Genomic DNA, 22,558 nt, shown 5'->3' on the forward strand with positions numbered 1-22,558 from the left:
TTCAGGCACATATCAACCTGAGCACACCCTTCTCAGTGCTCAGGCTGCGATGCAACAAAATTGCCTGCCCTAAGATAATTACCCACCTGCATCTCTTTTTGCGTTGCTACTCTGAGCAGTCTTCCTGTTTGGACTAGAGATGCATTGAGCCACCATGTCTTTGTGTTCCTGCCTCAGATGTGAAAGAATCCTTCAATCACTCCTGAATCTACAATTGGGCAATCGCTTCATTAACACCAACCAAAAGGTCACAAATTAGTGAGGAAGCTTTCTCTTCATCAGGCTGATTGTTAGACAAAGTAAGAGATAGCTGGGAGGGAAAAAAAGCTGGCTTGACCTTGTAGCCACAAAGTCTGTATTTTCTTAATGGCTACAACATCAAGCCAGCATTTTTCTCTCCCCACTATCTCCTGCTTTCCTAAACATTCAGCCTGATGAAGAGTTCTGGAGAACTTGAAAGCTTGCTCACTATTTTTGTGACATTTTTGTTGATCCTTATAAAGCTATTGCCTGTCTGTGGATTTTTAAATTTTGAATTTTTTATTTTGGACCAACACCATTTTTTTCTTGTGGACCTTTCTTTGTTGTCAGTCACTTCTGCCGTTAAAGAAGGGCAGATTGGAAGGAGGCACAGTAAATACCTTGCAACAGTTCTCCCAAGTCACACTGTCTCCACTAGGCATAGAGTCCTCAGTGTAGACCTATGCACCTGTGTGTTGAGCAAGTGCTTGCTCTCTGCACCTTATGCCACCTGCTGGTTAGGAGGAGGAACTACAAGCAGGTCACATTTGGAATATTAGTCCCATACATAACTCAGAATCCTACTGGTCCTGGGAACCAGGGGACATCAGAGACCCGATTCCACAGTTCAGTCCTGCTGCTCTCGCTTGGTCTGGGCAACTGAGGGAAACTACCAGGTTGTGGTGTTTTCCCTCGTCAATCTGACTGGCTGGCCAGCTGTCTGACTGACATTCTGGTAGTTTTCTGCCCACCGGCAGGTACCTGCCTGCCCTTGGACTTAAGCACTTGACAGTCAGTCTGAGTGGACTGTTGCATGTAGGACCTTCACACAGGGCAAACTATGAACCCTGACCTTACACTTACAAAAAAAGAGCTAAGAACAATGTTTCCCTTTATTACATCTCTTGTTTCAACATGGAAGGAGGAGGGGATATGAGGTAAATCGGAAAGAAGGAATGGTGTGGCATGAGAGTCTTACTTTTAAACATTTCTTCTGTCATATTCTATAAAATGTTCACAGGGGCGGGAGTGCGCATGGGGAATCTACTGGTACATATTGAACATCTACCACAAAAGGCATTTTTCAATAACAACAAATGTTCCGAATTTGTCCCTTAATTCATCAGTGCTGCTTCCCAGATGAAGGGAGAAAGTCTCGTTTTCATTCTCTTTATGGCTACTGCCAACAGAGCTGACTATTCATCTTTTCTTTATTTTTTCCACGTTGAAAGCTGGCATTTTGACCAGGTTCCTAAAAACTGGGCAGCTTCTTCCAGCATGTGTTATTTTGAAAGCTCATTGGCAACAATGGCACAGCTTTTTAAACCCTGGTTTCAGAGATTGCCCAGGCTTGCCCTTTTAGGGCTTGCCTTCAGACTGTACTGCGATTTCTGCTGAGGCTGATGAGCTTACCCAGGCATGTCCCTTTAGGGCTTGCTTTTCATCCATAGCCCGGATGAAAACTAACAAACGTTTTCAAGAGAGGTGCCATAAAACTTATGAAAAACAGAAGTAACATTTGTTCTTTGCAAAAAAAGAAAAAGAAAAAAAGTGTAAATTCAGCTCAGTGCTGCTATAAACAGCTTGAGAACTGCAACCCATCATGCTGTACCACTGAACATTATAATAACTATTGATTGTTGTCTGAATCTGATGGAGAGCTTAAAGAATGACCAATTACATCTTACACCTCCATAATAAAATTGACCAGAGGAGTAGTGGATACTATATTCTTATGACATTTTTAAAGGAATGTTGATCATTGTCATAAAATCTACGCCACATATTTTCAGGCTGGATAATAGATTGATATAATTATTTTTCAGTATGTGTACACAATCAAATGCTGAAAGAATTGCATTAACTCCACGAGAGAGCTAAAGATCCATCAACAAGTATTGCTTTCACTTTATTTCTTCAGACACTAGAAATTACTGTGTTCACAGGACTTTTTGAGAATGACTGGGGCAGATGAACTAAGGGGTAGCTAAAGGGCAAAATCTGCAAAGTCATCCAAATACTTTGGATACCTGGCAACCTGTAATATGAATGAAGCCTGGATAATGAAATTAACATTCTTAAAATGGGCTTTAGACAAGCCACGGTTCTCTCAGCTTCAGCTCCTCCTTGCCATCTGTAATAGGGGAACGTAGCTGGGAACTGGGGAGTTAGTTACCAACTCATGCTCCAGAGGAATCTGCCTGGGTTGGCCAGGCCTGGTGGCATCAAGTAGTAATATCACTGGTGAGCACTGTTGGGCTGTTGCTTATTACTCTAAACTTGGGAACTGCTTTAACACCTAAGTTATATTGCTAAGTGTGCAAGAACAGGTCAGTGGGCAAGAAGTCTAGGGCTGTGGACAGACAGTTGGCAGGAAGGAAGATATGTTTAGTGAATTCCCGGTGAGATCTGCGTCAATACTTTCATTTTTTGTCTGCTAACATCTCTCATTTTTAAGGCATGATGGCCTCAGAACTTGAACAATGGCCAATTTGGCAAACTAGCATCAAACCATGGTTTCACATTGTGGTTTGCTGCCTTAGCTTAAAACACGGTTTATCAATTCAGAAGTCACATGCACAAAAAACACAGTTAAGCCTTGCAAACCATGATCTGGTATGACATCTGAATTGACCATTAACAGAGAATGAAGGGGCAGACCACTGACCTCACTAATTCAGCAAGAGTCATAGCTTCCAATTTTCCTCTGTGCAGGTGTCCCAGGAAAAAGGAATGAGCTGTACTATGAGTGCTGTAAAGAGCCATATCCAGATGTGACCTACACAGTGACAATGCGCCGCCGCACCCTCTACTATGGATTGAACTTACTGATTCCCTGTGTTCTTATATCAGGCTTAGCGTTGCTGGTTTTCTTGCTGCCAGCTGACTCTGGAGAGAAAATATCTTTGGGTAAGGGCTGAGAATTTGGAGCCAACATGCACATTAACAGAGAATGAAATTGGACAATTCTGGATGGCAGGTGGAGGTGTGGGGGTGGGATGGCTTCATTTTAAATACGTTTTAAAAACCTCCCTGTATATATTAAACTAGCACATCAGAGAGACACGTTTAGCATAATCATCCCTCTGATGTGCTAATTTTCTACCTGTGGGGGAGTATTCAAAAATATCACACACACACACACACACACACACACCCCACTACAGTCTGAAGTGGTAGAGTCTAGAATGCTACCATCTCCATCTCTGTTTTACCTCCTCAAGACTCTTATGTTACCATGCTTATGTTACTGAAGTTACCAGGGGAGAGATGCATAATATCTGTCCCCTGTTCCAGGCTTGTCCAGACAGAGCTGATGAATGGTTGGGGATGTGTGACTCCATCCTCTGGCCTTCGTCTGCTGCTGTGTAATGCCAGGTCCGTTGCCCATAAAACATCTCTCATCCATGACATGATCCTGGATGAGGGTGCGGACCTGGCATGTATTACAGAAACCTGGCTAGATGAGGGCACTGCTCCTACTCTTGTGGCCATTTGCCCGGCTGGATTTTCATATATGCTACAGCTGAGGGCCGGGGGTTGGAGAGGGGGAGTGGCTGTTATCTACCAGGAGTCCTTGGTCCTCACCATACTCCCTCTCCAGGAGACCAGGGTTGCTGATTGCATGTACTGGAAGTTGGGCCCGAAGGGCAGTCTGGGGATTCTGCTTGTGTACCGTCCACCCTGCTGCACAACAGTCTCCCTGCTGAGGTGCTTGAGGTGGTCTCTGATATGCGTGTGCCATCTCCTAACTTGTTGGTGTTGGGGGACTTCAATGTACATTCTGAGGCCACCCTCATGGGGGCACCTCAGGACTTCATGGAGATCATGGCTTCCTGGGAGCTGCACCCTATTCCAACTGGGCCCATCCATGTAACTGGTTATGCGTTAGACCTTGTGTTTGTTTCTCAAGAGGCAGGGAGTTATCTGGAAATCAGGGGTATATCCGCTATCCCCTTGTCATGGTCAGATCACTACTTGGGGGGGTTGAACATCTTGGTTCCACAACCCCTCCGCATGGGAGGAGGACCCATTAAGATGGCCCGCCCCAGGAGTCTTATGGATCCAAATGGATTCCTGACTGCGCTTGGGGATTCTTTGGAGCACGCAAACAGCTGCTTGGTCAAGACGGCTTGGTGGATAGCTGGAATGCTGCAATCACCAGGGCATTAGACTGAGTGGCTCCAAAATGCCCTCTCCCCCTGAACAGAACTCAGACTGCACCATGGTTCACCCCATGGTTGTGAGCTCTGAAGCGGGAGGTGAGATGGCTAGAGCGCCGGTGGCGGAAATCTCACTCCAAAGATGATTGGACACGGGTTAGAGCTGTAGCTTCAGCTTACCACGTGGCGATAAGAGCAACAAAAAAGGATTTTTATGCTGCCTCTATCACATCCACAGAGTGCTGTCCCAGGAGGCTATTCCAAGTGGTCCGGAACCTGGTCAGTCCAGTTGTTCCAGAACCAATGGACCATTCTAAGGCCTCCTGTGATGAGTATGCAAAGCACTTTGCAGATAAAATAGACCAGATCAGGAGTGCTATTCCATGCACTGTGGATAAGTTAGTGAACGAGGGGCGGCCAGTGGCAGAGCGGTTGTGTGGGATCAGTTCCAGCTTCTTCCTTCTGAGGAAGTGGACAAGGTGCTTTCATCTTTAAGGCTGACCACCTGCTCACTCGATCCTTGCCCATCTTGGCTCATTATGTGCTGCAGGGAGAGATCTGGGGGGGGGATCAAGGCAGTGGTGAATGCCTCCCTCAAGGAGAGAGTGATGCCATCAGCCCTCAAGGAGGCAGTGATAAGACCACTGTTAAAGAAGCCCTCGTTTGATCCCCAAGACTTGAACACTTGAACGCCCAGTCTCGAATCTGCCTTTTTGGGGCAAGGTGATTGAGCGGGTGGTGGTGGCGTTGCAGCTGCAGGCACACTTGGAAGAACTGATTATCTGGATCCATTTCAATCGGGCTTCAGGCCTGGGCATGGGACAGAAATGGCTTTGATCACCTTGGTGGATGATATGGGGAGGGCTCTGGATAGGGGCGAATGCTCCTTCCTTGTTCTCCTTGATTTCTGAGCAGCTTTTGATACCGTTGACCATGGTATCCTCCTGGACCGCCTGGAAGGGTTGGTCATAGGGGACACCGTATTATGGTGGTTCTGGTCCTTCCTCTCTGGCAGGTACCAGAGGGTAGCTCAGGGGGAGGAGACTTCAGACCCTTGGCTGCTCACTTGCAGGGTGCCACAGGGTTCTATTCTCTCCCCAATGTTATTTAACATCTATGTGAAGCCGCTGGGGGCTATCATCAGGAGGTTTGGGGTGCAGTGTCACCAATATGCGGATGACACGCACCTCTACCTCTCATTTAAATCCTTGCCAAGGTTGGCTGTAGAAATCCTGTCCAAGTGTCTGGAGTTGGTGAGCGGCTGGATAGGAAGGAATAAGCTGAAACTGAACCCCGACAAAACTGAAGTACTTTTGGTGGGAGACAAGCGGAGGTTGGGGGATGTTGACCTGGTGTTGAATGGGGTACAGCTGCCCTGAAGGACCAGGTCTGCAGCCTGGGGGTCATTTTAGACTCCCAGCTGTCCATGGAGGCTCAGGTGACAGCTGTGAGCCAGGCAGCGCTCTAGCAACTCCATCTGATACTCTGGCTGCGCCCCTGGCTCCCTAACCATCTGCTCTCATCAGTAGTTCATGCCCTGGTCTTCTCTCACCAGATGACAATCTGTTGTCATGCGCTCTATGTGGGGTAACCTTTGAAGACAGTTCGGAAGCTGCAGCTGGTGCAGAACGTGGCGGCCTGCCTGATTAAAGGCAGCCATCGGTGAGACCACATCAATCCAGTGCTGAAGGAGTTGCACTGGTTACCAGTTGTTTTCTGGGCACATTTCAAGGTGTTGCTATTGACATTTAAAACCGTATATAGTTCCAGCCCAGTCTATCTTAAGGAGTGCCTCCAGCAACACCAGGGATGCCACTCAACGAGATGGGCCTCAGACAACCTGTCTTTCCCATCAGTCAGGACAGCTAGGCTGGTGAGGACTAGGGAGAGGGTCTTTTCTGTAGCGGCCCCCACTCTGTGGAATTCCCTCCCTAGTGACCTCCGCCATGCCCCCTCTTTGATGAACTTCCACTGGGCTTTGAAAACCTGGCTGTTCAGACAGGCGTTTGGGGTGAGTTAGGGTTTTTTAGAGCAATGTTGTTTTGTTTAGTTGATCATGTAAATTTGTTGTATTTTTTGTTGTTACTTTCATTGTACACCACCTAGAGTGGCTGGGTAGCTGGCCAAATGGGTGGCTAATAAATCTAATAAACAAACAAACAAACAAACAGTGATGATGCAGTGGAGGCTGGTGGCTCCCATGTCAGTGGGGTGGTGAAGCTACTCCGGGTCAGAACCAGTCAGAACTCTAAAGGATCTATCCAAGGTGCTGGAGCTTGTTTAGCTCTTTTAGACTTCTGACTGGTTCTGACTGAAAGCTGGAGCGGATTCAGTGCTCCACTGACATCGTAGCCACCAGTCTTCATTGTGTCAAAGACATGGTAGCACAGCTCCTTCCAGCACTGAGAAACCATAAACTATATATGGGAAGGGCCCACTATGGTGGCCCCTATTCATGCCAGTGCCACCCTCTCAAAACTGGGAAAATATTGGTGTGGGAAGATGCCAGGTTGCAAGCTCTGCTGCCACTCGGATAATGTCAGAATAATGTCTTCTGGAATATGTGAAATGGCTTTGATTCAACATTTTTTGCTAAACCATGCAACACACATTTCTCTTAATCCTTGATTTACTAAGGTCTCTCAAGATGAAACACTAAGATTAATATGTAAGAGTTAATTATATACATACTGAATACATGCATAATTTATCATCATTAAAATGGAAGGCATTCAAGAATACAGTTCCTGCCTTACCTTTTGTCTCCTTCACAATTCTATTGCAGGTATTACTGTTCTCCTGTCCCTGACGGTTTTCATGCTGCTTGTAGCAGAGATAATGCCTGCCACCTCAGATTCTGTTCCTTTAATAGGTATGTTGATGAGGCACCAATTTCTTACAAAAAATTAATGCTTTTAAGTGCCCTTGATTTCATTGGAAAGAGGTAAACATGTGCTTAACTCTCCAGTTAAAATGAATCAGGCTTAACATTACTTGGCTTTATCTGGATTGTGCAGTGGCAAGCAGCAGAGGAGAAAAATGCATACAATTCAAAGATGAGCACAACTGATGCATACATTTGGAAAAATACGCATGAAAATACCCACAGATTTCCATGCGAAAAGGAAAAAACCAAAACTCACAATCTGATACTGACTATCAGAACAGGCTTTGAGATGGAATTCGGAGAACTTCGGTGAGCTCAAGTTTTGCTGATTCACACATCCCTAACCCTGTAGCACACCAACAGTGCTAGAGGCCAAAAGGTTTCACCACTATCACCACCAAATTTACTTCATTACTTTTTGGGAAGGATGGATGTGAAGGAACATTATTCACATATGAGTTATGCTCATCAAGCTGGCTTCGTCCAGTACATATAAAAGATGCCTTTGTTGCCGGGGATAACTTAACAGATTCCATAGCTGTGGTTTTCTATGAAAATATTGTTTTCTCTTCCTCCTCCTAATTATTATTAATTACCAAACACTAATTAGTCCAGTATATATACAAAACAGCTCATCTTTGCAAAGTTTGTTACAATTCCCATTTCTATTTAAAAGTTGTATTAATCCAGATAACTTTTTTATTTCAGCCATTAAAAATGCTTTCCTCAACATTGTATAGGCCCGGTTTGGAAGTCATGACAACCTAGGGTATTTTTGTTGTTGTGAATGGAGCATCCCTGGGTTGTGAATGACCAAACAGCATGCACCACGATGTTTGCTCACTCACAGCGACCCAGGGTTTTTGAAAAAAACCTCTGAGTTGTCATGACATCCAAACTGGGCCATAGAGTTTAATGACCCAGTGAATTCCTCACATTTTGCAACAACAACTTTTGCTCTTACAAACAGATTTTTCAATAAGGGTCTTATGGTTATGTCTATCAGGGTTGTTGTTGTTGTTTTAAATCAACAAAGTTACAAAAGGGTTGAGTCTCAGCTTAATCCCTGTGATTATAAAACGAATGACATTCCCCCCCCCAACTCTTCCCACCACATGTGCATGAAGTTATCATAATTCTCCTGACATTTCCAGTACTTAAAGTGTTTTGTAAGCCTTTGTGGTGTGAGAAACCATAGGCTGGTTTGGATGTAATGCTAAACTACGGTTTATGAAAATTATGAGAATGAGCTGCAGCAAGCCTCAGGCTTGTTGCAGCCCCTGCATTTCCATTTTAGACCATGTCATCCAAACCTAGTGAAACAAGCCAGCTTCAAACTATACTTTATGAAGGTGGCTTGTGTCAACTAACCATATGTTAGGGTGAACCGCAGTTCAGAGTTAGGCCAACATGCTATACCAGGGGTAGGAAACTTCAGGAAGTCTGGTGGCCATTTTCACTCCCTGGATTCCCCTCCCCCATGGGCCACACCTGCCCCCAGAGGTGCCAAAACTGGGGTGGGGGAGGGAATAAAAACAATAAAAACAAAATGGCATCCATAGCTGCTGTGGAGCACCAAAAGGGTAAAAGTTAGCTTGTTTGCCAACTAATTTTGACCCTTTTTATGCTCTGTAGCTGCTACAGAGCCCCCAAAGGATTAAGATCAACTTTCAAACAAGCTAATTTTGATCCTTTGGGTGCTCCGTAGCAACTATGGATGCTTTTTGTTTGAAACAAATATTTAAAAATTGTTTTGGGTCTCCCCCCTCACACACATTTCAGGGGTGGGTCGGGGCTGCACTGGGAAAGGCTGAGGTGCCACATGCAGTCTATGGGCTACATGGTGCCCACCCCTGTGCTAAACTGTGGTTAATCTAAAACGGAAGCATAAGCTTCGGATCTCCTTGTGGCCGCACTGCACTGTAGGAGGAGACAGGAAGTATGAGAGGCTGAAGCTAATTCTCATCTGAATGCAGCCCATCTATATAACATTTTATACTATGCCTCAAATGGAAAGCTAAAGAACGCAATCCAGTAGACTCACTCATATACAAATTTCTATAATATTTTCACCTTTGTTTTTGAAACACATTTTTTTTCTTCCTAAAGAAATTCAGACTATGGACTTTTTTTCACAGTATAGATAAGAGAAATAAAATTGCGGAGAGGTGAATAAATTGGGATAGCCCCATCATGATGGATCTGTACTTTAATTAAGAATTGGATTTATTCAACTTTAACCGACCAAGAAAGCAGCAAAAAAGCACTTGGTACAGATAACATCTTAGTCAAACTAAGATGTTATCTGTAGAAAAACTGATCAGGTTTCAGATCAACAGGTCTTTATCAGGATAAGCTCAATAAGACAATATTGAAAATATTTAGATATCTAACTATGACGTGAACTGGCTTCTAATCTGGCATTCCAAAAGTATGTATTAGTCATGCAGGAATCATCTAAACAAGGCTGAGGGCCCAAATCCACAGCCCAGGTTTTTAGGCTCTTTCTGAGGTCTAAAAAGCCTCATTAACATTTCAGATATTGCAATATTTTCTGGAATGCCTAAACTATTAGAGCATATCGAATGTATTTGATATGCATTTTCTGAGGCAGCCATCTAGGTCAAACATACTTTGTTCTTTTCATCTGCTTATTAAATTCTATTCTCCCTAGGATAAAACACACACACACACACACACACACACACACACACACACACACGAGACTCATTGCAGCAAACAGGAAGGCAAATAGCTCGAACTAACCCTCATATGCCAGATCAGTGCATAATCTCCCTCCATGATCTAATATTGGATGAGGTAGCCAATCTGGCATGTATAACTGAGACCTGGGTGGGCAAACAATTAGTCTCTCCCAGTTGTGCCCACTGGGGAGAGGGGATGCTGTAGTCCCTAAGAATTCTCTCCCTCTCCAGGCTCTTTGTCCATCTGACTACTAGTCTGGAGTGTTTACATCTTCTCTTGGGGGGGGGCAGATCGGGGGTTCTGCTGGTGTACTGTCCATCTCACAGTCACCCTACCTGAGCTAACAGAGATGGTCTCTGCTGTGATGCTGATATCCCCCAGGCTACTGGTTTTGGGGGACATCAACATTTGTGCTGAGGGTACCTTGTCTAGAGTGGCTCAGGACAACTGGTCTCCATGACAACCATGTCCCAACATTTAACTGGCCTGACACATGTAGCGGGGCACACTCTAGAACTGGTTTTTTTCAGCCAGTCATGGGGATCTGAAAGTGAGGGACTTTGAATCAGTTGTGGTCAGATCACCTCCTGTTGAAGTTTAGATGGATGGCAGCTTTTCCCCTCCGCAGGGGAGGGGGAACTATTAAGATGGTCCACCTCTAGAGACTAATGGTTCTGGATAGTTTCTAGAGGGCTCTAGGGATTTTTCTGGCTGGTATGGTTGGTGCTCCTATGGAATGCAGAAATGACCCAAGCAGTTGACACAATTGCCCCTGTGCACTCTCTTTGCAGTAGAGCTCCATAGTATACCCCAGAACTGAGAGTGATGAAACAAAATAGGAGATGGCTTGAGTTCAGATGGAGGAAAACTCCCAGTGGATGTAATTAAACATTAGCGGGTGCCTATACTCAGGTATATTCAGGGGCAGAGAAGGTGGCAAAAAAACAGTATCTCTCTGCCTCTATTGAATCCTTTATATGCTGGTCAGCAGAGCTTTTCAGGGCTGTCCAAGGCTTATTTCATGCTGGCCTAACAACGCCATGGATCCATCAGAGGCCCACTATGATATGTTTGCAAGGCAGTTCCAAGATAAAAATCATTTGCATCCACCAGGACTTGGACTCCAGTGTTATAGCAGGTGAAATCAGGTGAGGTATCTAGAGAACAGTCTTCTTCAGTTTTCTTGGATGTGTTTCAGTTGGTACAGCTTGAATACATTGACAGGGTGCTTGGACAGGTTTGAGCAACCACTTCTGTATTAAATCCTTGCCCTTCTTAACTTACAAAAACTATCAGGGAGGGAACAGCCAGCTGGGCCAGGGAGGTAATTAATGCCTTCTTGCAAGTAGGAGTAATCTTGGGCCACCTGAAAGGGGTGACAGTGAGACCACTCCTAAAGAAATTATCCCTGGATCCAGAAAATCATAATTTTAGGCCGGTGGCAAATGCTCCTTTCCTGCGCAAGGTCCTTGAGCAGGTGATTCCCAACCAACTCCAGATGCTTTTGAATGACACCAGTTATCTGGATCCATTTCAGTCAGGATGCAGGCTGGGTTTTGGCACAGAAACAGCCCTGCGAGGAAAGAGACAGGAGGAGTGCGACCGTGGTAACTCTCCTTGATCTGTTGGTGGCTTTTGATACCATCTACTGTGGTATCCCTCCGGGGTGATGGTCTGAGCTTGGAGTGGAGGTACTGCTAGGGATGTTGCAGGAGTGTGAGAAGGGGGTGGAATCTGGCAGACATTCCCCCGCTCGATCCCCTGGACTACAGTCTGCAGACCTCCACACTTGCCTGACTCCTTGCACACTGAGTTGGGCAAGTGCTTGGCTGCCCGATCCCTTGCTGAGCCGCCATTTTGCATAAAATGGTGGCTTGGCCTTTTTCTTCAATGCCATGTGTGCAAGTGGTGGCTGAAAAGCAGCAATTTATGCAAAATTACAGGTGCAAATGGACCATTTATGCATGTAATTTTGCATAAATGGCCGTTTTACAGTCGCTATTTGCTCACATGGGCATTTACAAAAAAGGCTGAGCCACCATTTTTGTGCAAAATAGTGGCTCAGTAAGGGATTGGGCGGCTACGCACCGCTTGCTGGGCACCCATGGATCACCCGGTGGCTTGCCAGACATGGTGAGCAGGGCAGCCAGAGGTTGGGTCTAATAAGTCGCATGTGACCCGGACTACGGTGAGTTTGACCATCCCTAGGTACTGCAGTGCCGTGGTTCTGCTCCTTTGGATGGCCAGATCCAGAAGGTGGTGCTTGGGGAATATTGCTTGGCCCCATGGATTCTCCAGCCTGGGGTTCCTCAGGGGTCAGTTTTATCCCCATGCTATTTAACTTCTACATGAAACTATTGAGTGGGTGCATCCGGACTTTTGGAGTGCATTGCTATCAGTATGCTGATGGCATAGCCCTATTTCTCCTTTTCAGTCTCATCAGGTGAGGCTGTGGATGTGCTAAATCAGTGCCTTGCTGCAACAATGGACTGGATGAAGGCTAGTAAACTGAAGTTCAGTTCAGAGAAGACTGAGATGCTGTTAGTGGGTGGTCCTTCTGACCCACCCACTAACAGGAGGAGTGCACTCAACCTGTTCTGAATAAGGTTGCACTCCCTCTGAAAGAGCAGGTTTGTAGTTTGGGGGTTCTGGAGCCATCATTCCCACTTGAGGCTCAGGTGGCCTCAGTGGCACGGAGTGCCTTCTACTAGCTTCAGCTGGTGGCCCAGCTGTGTCCTTATCTGGACAGGGATAACCTGGCTTCAGTAGTCTATGCTCTGGTAATCTCCAAGTTAGGTTACTGCAATGCCCTGTATGTGGAACTGCCCCTGAAGACTACTCAGAAGTTGCAGCTTGTGCAAAATGTGGAAACTGGATTAATAACAGGAACCAGAAAGTCTGAGCATATAACACCAATTCTGGCCCACTCGTATTGGCTGCCTGTATGTTTCCAAGCCCAATTCAGGCTGCTGGTTTTAACTTATAAAGCTTTACATGGCTTGGGACCACAATACCCGATGGAGCACTCCTTCAGACATGAACCTACCTGAATACAACAATCAGTATTTGAGGCCTTCCTCTGAGTGCTGCCCTTCCTTTCTATGGCAGCTCCTCCAGTATCCTGAAAATGCTATAAAGAGAGCAAGGCGACCCTGCTGAATGGGGAATGTGCGCTGTGGTATGGAGGCAGGGATCCCCCAAAATTGGGCAGAAGGACCTTCTGTGAGTAGAGCCCTTCCTCTCAAGGAAAGCAGGTCCTGGATCCAACCCCATAATGGTTAATCCAGTAGGTGTACTAGAGTAAAAGTGCTAGTGTGTAACCTTAAAGCCCTTCATGGCCTCAGACTCATATGCGTTAGACACCACTAATCTCTAAATGAGCTCCCATGCCACTTGTGGGCCCAGCTTACAATAACTTGGCTTCGGCAGGTAAGGACATGAATAGTGAGGAGGAGGAGGAGGAGGAGGAGGAGGAGGAGGAGGGCCTTCACTGCTATTCCCCCAAGGCTCTGGAATCCACTTCCATGTAGGATTTGTCCTATCTTGTCTCATTCTGAAGAGGAAGCAGAACATTTTTATTCTGTAGAGCGGTTGAAACTGACTGTGCGGTAGTTTTATTAACGTGGTCTGTTATTGTGGATCTGTTGTTTTCAACCTAAATGTCGACATCTTTATTTTTAAAAAATGCTTTCAGTATTGTAATTCCCTTGAGCTGAGAAATGGCAGTATTAAATAGTTTTAGTTAAATAAGTACGGAAAAAAATACTGTGAAGAAAATTGAACCCAGTGGGGTGGAAGGAGTACAAGGAATTGCCTGCTAATATTTTTTTTAGGTAAATGCTTTGAACCTCACCAGCATGCATGTAAATAATTAAGGTAGAAGTTTGGGCTTGGACCTCTTCAAATCTGCGTAGGGATGTACGAAAGTCACTTATCTTGCCCGAAATTTGATTCGCAGTGGGGGGGAGGCTCTCTGTCCCTCCCCCTGAAATTCTGGCCGGGGGGAGGCGCCCCGTCCCTCCCCCCCAAAATTCTGGCCGGGGGGGAGGCGCCCCGTCCCTCCCGCCGCGAATCCTGGCTGGCCAGGAACTCAAATGGCGGCGGCCGTAGCCGCCGCCGTTTGCGTCCCTGCAATCAGCCGTGATAGGCTACGTAAATGTTTACGTAGCCTATCACGGCTGAGTAAAACAAAACAAAACAAAACACCGTGCGTACGCAAATGGCGGTGCCCATGGGCGCTGCCATTTGCATTCGCGCGGGTTTTTTTTGTTTTTTCTTACTCAGCCGTGATAGGCTACGTAAACATTTACATAGCCTATCACGGTATTTTTTTAAAAATCTAGCCGTGATAGGCTACGTAAATGTTTACATAGCCTATCACGTTTTTTTTTATTATTATTATTGGAAATGGTGGCGGTGGCAGCCGGTCGGAAGACTGGCCGCCGCCGCTGCCAAACCGCCACCGGAGCCGCCGCCGCCAGGGACATTCGCACAAGGTGAGTCCTGTCCCGGGGGTGGTGGGGGCAGACCGTTTCGCCACCGATTTCGGGGGGCCGAATGCGCTGGCATTCGGCCTCCCCGAGATTCGTGGCGAAATTCTCTGACATCCCTAAATCTGCGTCTAAAAATTATGTTGGGTGAAATCTCCATCTTTATAATGAAAAAAAGGAACAGATATGGAAAGATAAAGATAAAACTAAGGCTATTAAGACTACAAATTCATGTGCAATCTCTGCAACAAACTAAGCCATGAAGACTGGCTGCATTTATTAGATGTCCCTTCATAAACAGTCATATTCCATTGTAGTGATGCTGAAAAGGCAATGGTTTGGCCAGAGCCAAGCTTGTTATCCTTCTAAACCTAGTGAAGGTCTAAAGTCCTGATGACTGACAATGGAGCTCAGATCTTGCTGAAATCAGGGTGACCTTGAATACTCTCCTCCACTCTACTCAGCACTGGTTAGGCCTCATCTTGAGTACCATGTCCAGTTCTGGGCGCCACACTTTAAGAAGGATGCAGACAAACTGGAGAGGGTTCAGAGGAAGGCAACAAAGATGATCAGGGGACTGGAAACAAAGCCCTATGAGGAGAGACTGAAAGAACTGGGCATGTTCAGCCTTGAGAAGAGAAGACTGAGGGGAGATATGATAGTGCTCTTCAAATACTTGAAAGGTTATCACAGAGAGGAAGGCCAGGATCTCTTCTCGGTCATCCCAAAGTGCAGGACACGGAATAATGGGCTCAAGCTACAGGAAGCCAGATTCTGGCTGAACATCAGGAAAAACATCCTGACTGTTAGATAGGGGTATACGAAATACTCACCCCGTTCTGGTTCGGGCATCCGTGGGGTGGGGGGATGTGATCCATCCCTCCCCCTGGAATCCTCCCCGGCCAGCTCTGCTCCGTGGCAAGTCCGCGGAGCCGCTGGCCAGGCCCATCCGCGGCCAGAATTCTGTCCGCTGCTGGGCTGTGGACGCAAATGGTGTCCGGCGTAGCTGACACCATTTGCATCCATGCTCTTTTCGGTGATAGGCTACATAAATATTTACGTCCGCTACACCATTTGTGTCCCTGCTCTTTTCGGTGATAGGCTACGTAAATATTTACATAGCGTATCACCGAAAAGAGCAGGGACGCAAATGGCATCGGCTACGCCGGACGCTATTTGTGTCCGCAGTCCAGGGCAGTGGATGGATGGCAGCGGACGGACCCAGACTGCCGGCAGCCGGTAGGGTCCATCCGGGGAGAATTTTGGTGGGTGGCAGGGGGGGAGTAGTTCGTTCCGCCATGGACTCCGGGGGCCGGATACTAAAGAATCCAGCCTCATTGGAGTCCATGGAGGATTTCTCCGCCATCCCTACTGTTAGAGCAATACGACAATGGAACCAATTACCTAGGGAGGTAGTGGGCTCTCCCACACTGGAGGCATTCAAGATGAAGCTGGACATCCATCTGTCAGGATAGCTTTGACCTAGATTCCTCCGTTGAGCAGGGGGTTGGACTCGACAACCTTATAGGCCCCTTCCAACCCTACTATTCTATGATTCTATGACTTCCCCCTGCCCATGATGAGGTGCCAGTTTACACAAATGCTGCTGCTGCTACATGAGCCCAGCTTGTCTGCAAGCCTGGCAAGAGGCTTACATGCTTCTGGGGCGTTCTCATGAGTATTTGAGCACCATCAATGTCCCCAGTTCTTTACAGAGTCCATTCTCTGTCCAGAGGGCTTACCATCTAAAATGTGATACAAGAGAGACAGCCAAGGAAGGTGGAAGAAATTGAGTTAGGGATAAAACAGGGAAAGTGTACGCAGGCCCAAGCCATTTTTCTGCCTGAGGTGAAGGACAGGATGGTGCCTCCCTCTGTTCCATGTACAAAAGCTGACCAGCACTGGCTGTTGAATCTTACTTCAACACTGGCAATGGGGCAACATCTTCCATTGCACCTGAGGGCAGAAGCTACCTTAGGGGATGCAGGGCAGGCTGCATGGCACACTCAACTCTATCTGCTCCCTGGCTCTCAGCATCTGCTCCCTGTGGAAGCTGCCATGCTCTGCCTAATGGTAGGGCCAGACCTGAAATTATGCACTATTTCAGTTACATGAACCTAAGCTTAGTTAGAGTAGAGCATGGGAACTACGGGTTGTGCCCAAGTATAAACCACTCCTTTGCTGCCCTGACACAACCTGCCCTCCTTTAAACATGATTTGTGGGTGGAACTACTCATTATAAGATACACAGGGCTGCTATACGAATGTTTCCCCCTCTGTAACATGTGCAACGTCCTACCCACTATCTCAGTGATGTTGTGCTGAGAATTTTCCTGCCTCCACCAGCAGCAATCAGTGATGCAGAGTGGGCACAGGAGCATGCATGGTACAGTGATGACAGGCCATGGGGTAAGTTGTACTCTGTGCTATAGAGGAGTGAACACACTACTGTTTTCAGCATCTACCCTGTGGTTTTCTATACTTTGGTCCTGCCCCCCGTCCCTCGTACTTCCAAATTTTCCACAGCTCTTTCGATTAGTAGTAGTCATATCCTTGCAGTTATTTCATTTTTTGTAGGCAGTTCAGATAATTTCTCTTTGATTGAACGGGGGCTGGAGAATAGCAGCACATGGAGGACTCCCCCCTCCTGACAAGTAAGCAAGAGGTGACTTTTGGTGAGCTCATAGGATGTAATCTCCTGGGATTGTTCCTTTTCTCTCAAGTGGAAATAAATACTGGCTTTTCTCATCTGGATCACTTCACATGTTAAAAAGTACATATGGAAGGTACTGTGGTATAGAGTGAAACTGCTTCTCAAGGCATTATATACTGTGAATGCTTAATAATATTCCTAATTCACAGGCTGGAGGCTGATGCTTCAGATGACCTCTTCATATAACCATCAGCTGTGGATAAAGCCTGTATATGCTGGCTTTTTGCTTTGGTGGCAAATTTGCATTTGCAATGCAGGTACCTAGCTGTTTAACTTTCAAAGGGTGCGCAGAGGACCAGAATTTACATTCCATTTAGGCTTGTAATTGCCAGATAGTAACTCAAGCTGCTGAACTCTTTACATATAATCTTCCACAATGTAGCATGTCCAAAATTTGGAGCATCTGGGAATGTGCTCAGGCCATCATGGGAGCAAAGGCAGGCAGAGGAGGCATGGCCACAGGTAAATTGGGACAGGAGGCAGGGAAGAGAAAACCCTGCACCTCTGGAGAATGGGATTTAAAAGGAAGGGGGGAAAGAGCAATGCTCAAGAGTGTGGCAAGTGGCTAGAAGTCTAAAGGAACCATGCAGAGCTGGCCAGAAACTAGCTGAGTGAGGCAGGGGATTCCTGGTGGCTGCTTTCCCAAGCTCTATGTGAAGTCATTTACATAAGATCTGGGAGTAAGGGCTGCAGCAGGTGCAGATCTTCAAGAAAAAGAATGACTGCCCTCAGTATCTGTGAGCAAAGAAGCCAATAGGGAGCAGGGAAAGTCCCCAAAGCTAAGGAAATGATTTTTTTCCCTTGTGGAAAAAAACATGAGCAGCAGAGTTATTTACCTAGGGAGGTAGTGGGCGCTCCCACACTGAAGGCATTCAAGATGAAGCTGGACAGCCATCTGTCAGGGATGCTTTGACTTAGATTCCTGCATTGAGCAGGGGGTTGGACTCAACAACCTTATAGACCTCTTCCAACCCTACCATTCTATGATTCTATTATTCTAATAAAGATTGGAGGACATCCCAAAGGTAATTTGGCCTGCATTTGTTCTCTACTATGGCAAGATTTCAATATCAAACGATATGCCTCTTATTAATTTAAATAATAAGGTGCCTATATTGCAGCTGTTCCCCTTTATTAATAGGGATTTCCCAAGAGGATCTTATTACTTTTGAAACTCTAGCTAAGGGCAGAACTACACATGCAGTAGAATGAGATGGTAGAGTCCTGAGGTGGTAGACCAGAGTGCATCACTTCAGCCTGTGGGTGGGGCATACCATTTTTTTTAACATTTTGCCATGGGAAAAAACCCTAATAATTAGTAGAAAACTAGCGCAGGACAGGAAGGCCTGGCGTGCTATGGTCCATGGGGTCACGAAGAGTCGGACATGACTGAACAACAAAAGCGTATCAAGGAAATAGATTTTTGCACAGCACTGTCCCTGCTCTGCTAGTTTTCTGTTTGCAGATTGTTGCTGTTATAAAACAGGGGGAGCATGAAAATGTGATCTTTTGGGTTTAAAGCAATACAGGCCATTTTACCATCTCAGAGTACTACCACTTTATTCCCTCCATATTCTGCTGCGTGTGTTGATTCAGCCTAAGGCCTCTTCTAGCTCGAAGGGTCTAATTGAACTCTAGTCACAATATAACTCTTTCCACAGAAGAACTTGTGACTCCAGATAAGGATACATAACACTATCTGTCACAGTGACATATCCATCCAGTTCAGTTGGGCTTGGATGAGCATCGGGATGCAGGTAAGTATCTACCAGCATTCTTCTGCAAATTGATCTCCCTCACTGGATTGGGGCACAGGACTGCCCCTTGTGATGGCACTGCTGCAGATGCCTAGTGCTGTGTGAGCCCTAACCATATGCAGGACTATCCCGGTCTCCTCTACTGGAGGAGTGCTATCTTAGCAGCCATAAAAGAGATGAATAATATGTTATTTAAATGGAGATCTGGAGGTATATGGCTGAGCACTGAAGAGGTTGAGGGCATCTCTAAGCTCTAAAGAGAACATGAAAGAGAGAGAGAAAGAGAGAGCGAACCGGAGTGCTTTCAAGGGTGTGGGGAGGAACATTTTCAGACTGTTTTAAAGGAGTGACTTTTGATGCCATGAATCCAATCTCATAGGCACTATTCAACAGGTCTGTGAGACTAGGCATGCCAACCAATCCCACAAGGACCAACAGCTCTTGTTGCATGAGCTGAAAATCACAATATATCAGAAAATCAACATACTGGTGATAAAATGTGATTCTCTTTTCATCATGAGAGTATTCATTGGGATTACATTGTGTGGGTGGTTTCAGTGTAACCCACAATCCTCCCAGTCCAATACAGACATCCGGTAAACCTGCATATTTACAATCAGCAGTCCTTAATTTGTACTCTGCAGTATGATCTTAAAATAGTCTAATAGTCATACCACCTTCCCAGAGCACTGTGGGAATTGTAATTGTTTGAGGAGGACTGGGTATTTTCAATAGTGAATTCTCATTACCCTCACTGAAGACAATTCCCAAAATTCTTTCAGGAAAGCTATGGCAGTTAAACTGGCATAAAATTGATATGTTTGTAGTATAGATTAGCTTTTGCATGCATGAGGGTTTTTTTGGGGTGGTGGTGGAGTATTTTAAATAAAAGAATCAGTGCCACGACATCATTGTTCGCATGCCCTTATCTGTTAGGGAAACCGTCACTAATCCTAATTATTCTAAAGCAGTTGCACAAAAAGGAAGGGAGGGAAAATAATGGCTTTGTTTTCCTTTAAGAACTCCAGGTCCTCTTTTGTGCTTTCTTATGCCAAGAATTTCTTTACTTCTGTACCAACATCATTGGCATAGATGCAGCTTCCCTAGGAATAGTGTTTGTTAAGGAAAAATGCCTACAGAGCTAAAGAAAGACTGCCTGATACCCTAAGGGTTGCTCTTCAAATCCTGTGGGAAAAGGGCCTTCTAAAAATGTCCTCAGAGCCACTTGAAAAGTTCCTTTTTGCAACATGGAGAAAACAGCTTGGTGTAGGGGAAACAGTGTGCTTTGCATCATCTGAAGTGTGACGTGAGCATTCTTTTTGCCAGTAGTATGCTGATCAGGTAGCTGCTCAATCACTGTGCTTGCACTGAAATGAACATTTGTCATGCACTTCAGAAAAAATTAGCATGCACAGCCTTTTTGCCACTGAGAGACTGATCTCAGTCTAGGAAACTGAAACATACATATGCATACATAAAATCAGGCCTTAGGCTGCTGGATAAAAAGGGAATATATATTTTAGCAGTGAAATGAAACTTCACCTCTGTCAATTTTGATGTCAAATATTCAGCCTGTGGATAGAGAAACATGTGGTTGAATGTTTTCCTATGAACAAGGGGGTAAACCCCCCAACCCTATGCATACAAAATAGAGATATCAAAGTAAAGCCTAGTTAGAACTCTTCTCCCTGCCATCTAGTTGCCCGTGTGTAGATTTTTTTGACAACAGCAGAATATTCAGTCATGCAATTCCCCATGTACAGTCGTACAGTCCAGGAACAGTTTTACCTCCTCATCTGCTGTTTATGTGAACTAGTCCTGAGAAGCCCTATTTTGGATGAGGGAGAAGGGAGAAAATAAGGAAACTGGAGGTGGCTGGTTGAAAGCCGACAGAATCTGCTAACAACAAGACACCTCTCTCCCCTGACACACATTTCACATTTTGTTGCTATTGGTTGTAACACTTTACTACAGACTGTTCCCCTGCTTTGCTTTCTGCCACCCAACAAAGATACAGAAAGCAGAGGCCTTCTGAGTCTGACCATGCCCTTCTGACCACCCCACTTCTCAGCTAGCACTCTCAGTAATATTTAGCAGCTTCAGATCATCTCTGTTGATTAGAGATATGGAAGAAATTTGTTCGGTTTGCATTTTAGAGCAAATGTAACAAATGTTATGCTTTTGAACCAACATCTGAACCAAAACTCAGTTATTCTTGGAAATATAAATTTTGCAATGGAGTTCTCTAAAAAAATACATGCAAAAATGTGTATATTAGGGAAATGGGCACACACAAATGCATACATTAGTGAAAGTAATGTTAAAGTACATTATACTAGGAGAATTGCTTGCAAAAATGTGCATTTGGGGCAAAATTGTGTACAAAAATGCATGCATTAGGAGAAAAGTATTCGAAAATGCATGCCAACTATAAACAACATTCTTAAAGTTCAGGATGAACTGAATTTAAGACTAGAAAAACAAACAAAAACAAAGAGAAACCAAAACTGACAGACTTGTCTAACCCTGCTTTCAGTGATGGTGCTCTTTCTTGGTAGAGGGCGGAAGGTTATCTTTCTCAAAGGGGTGGCTTTGCCCTTGTACAAACAGTGGTAAAACCTGGGCCCACAAAAGAAATAGGTCTTAACATCAGGGAGCTACAACAAATGGCTATTTATTTATTGTTTATTTCATTTCTATACCGCCCAATAGCCGAAGCTCTCTGGGCGGTTCACAAAAATTAAAACCAAGAAGCACACAATAAAACAACATAAAATATATAAAACATTAAAACCAAAGTATAACAATAAAACCAGACTAAAACTAGAATAAAACCTAGTAGCAGTGCAGTAATTTAAAATACAGATTTAAAACAGCAAAGCTAAAGGTCTAGAAAGCTAAAATGCTAAAATGCCTGGGAAAATAAAAAGGTCTTCACCTGGGGCCGGAAAGAATACAATGTCGGTGCCAGGCGAACCCCACTAGGGAGCTCATTCCACAGCTGGGGTGCCACAGCAGAAAAAGCCCTCCTCCTTGTAGCCACCCGCCTCACTTCCTTTGGCAGGGGCTCACGGAGAAGGGCCGCTGATGATGATCTTAAGGCCTGGGCAGGCACATATGGGAGGGGGCGATCCTTCAGGTAACCTGGCCCCAAGCTGTTAAGGGCTTTAAATGTTAATACCAGCACTTTGAATCGGGCCCAGAAACGGACTGGCAGCCAGTGCAGCTGGAAAAGTACTGGCGTAATATGAGCTTGTTGGCCAGTCCCTGTTAACAGGCTTGCTGCCCTATTTTGGACCAGCTGAAGTTTCTGGATTGTTTTCAAAGGCAGCCCCATGAATAATGCATTGCAGTAACCCACACGAGAAGTTATCAGAGCATGGATAACTGTAGCTAGGCTATCTCTGTCCAGATAAGGGCGTAGTTGGTATACCAGCCTAAGCTGATAAAAAGTGCTCCATGCCACTGAGTTCACCTGTGCCTCAAGTGACAGTTCTGGATCCAAGAGCATCCCCCAAACTACGAACGTGATCCTTTAGGGGGAGTGCAACCCCCTCCAGAACAGGTTGAATGTCACCTAGCCGGGCAGACGAACCACCCAC

The 22,558-nt window shown here is 45.5% G+C and overlaps 1 protein-coding gene across 1 annotated transcript in view; it reads left to right on the forward strand.

Moving 5' to 3' along the window:
- Positions 1 to 22,558, forward strand: part of LOC146352768 (neuronal acetylcholine receptor subunit alpha-7-like) — a 126,305-nt gene that overhangs the window by 80,235 nt on the left and 23,512 nt on the right. Inside the window, exons 7-8 of the mRNA XM_084834829.1 lie at positions 2,956 to 3,150; positions 7,189 to 7,275. Of these exons, the coding sequence (XP_084690955.1) occupies positions 2,956 to 3,150; positions 7,189 to 7,275 (282 nt within the window). The remainder of the gene's footprint in view (positions 1 to 2,955; positions 3,151 to 7,188; positions 7,276 to 22,558) is intronic.

This window comes from Heloderma suspectum, chromosome 2 (genome assembly GCF_057233095.1).
Source record: "Heloderma suspectum isolate Gila_16-S chromosome 2, 16-S_ref, whole genome shotgun sequence".
NCBI lineage: Eukaryota > Metazoa > Chordata > Lepidosauria > Squamata > Helodermatidae > Heloderma > Heloderma suspectum.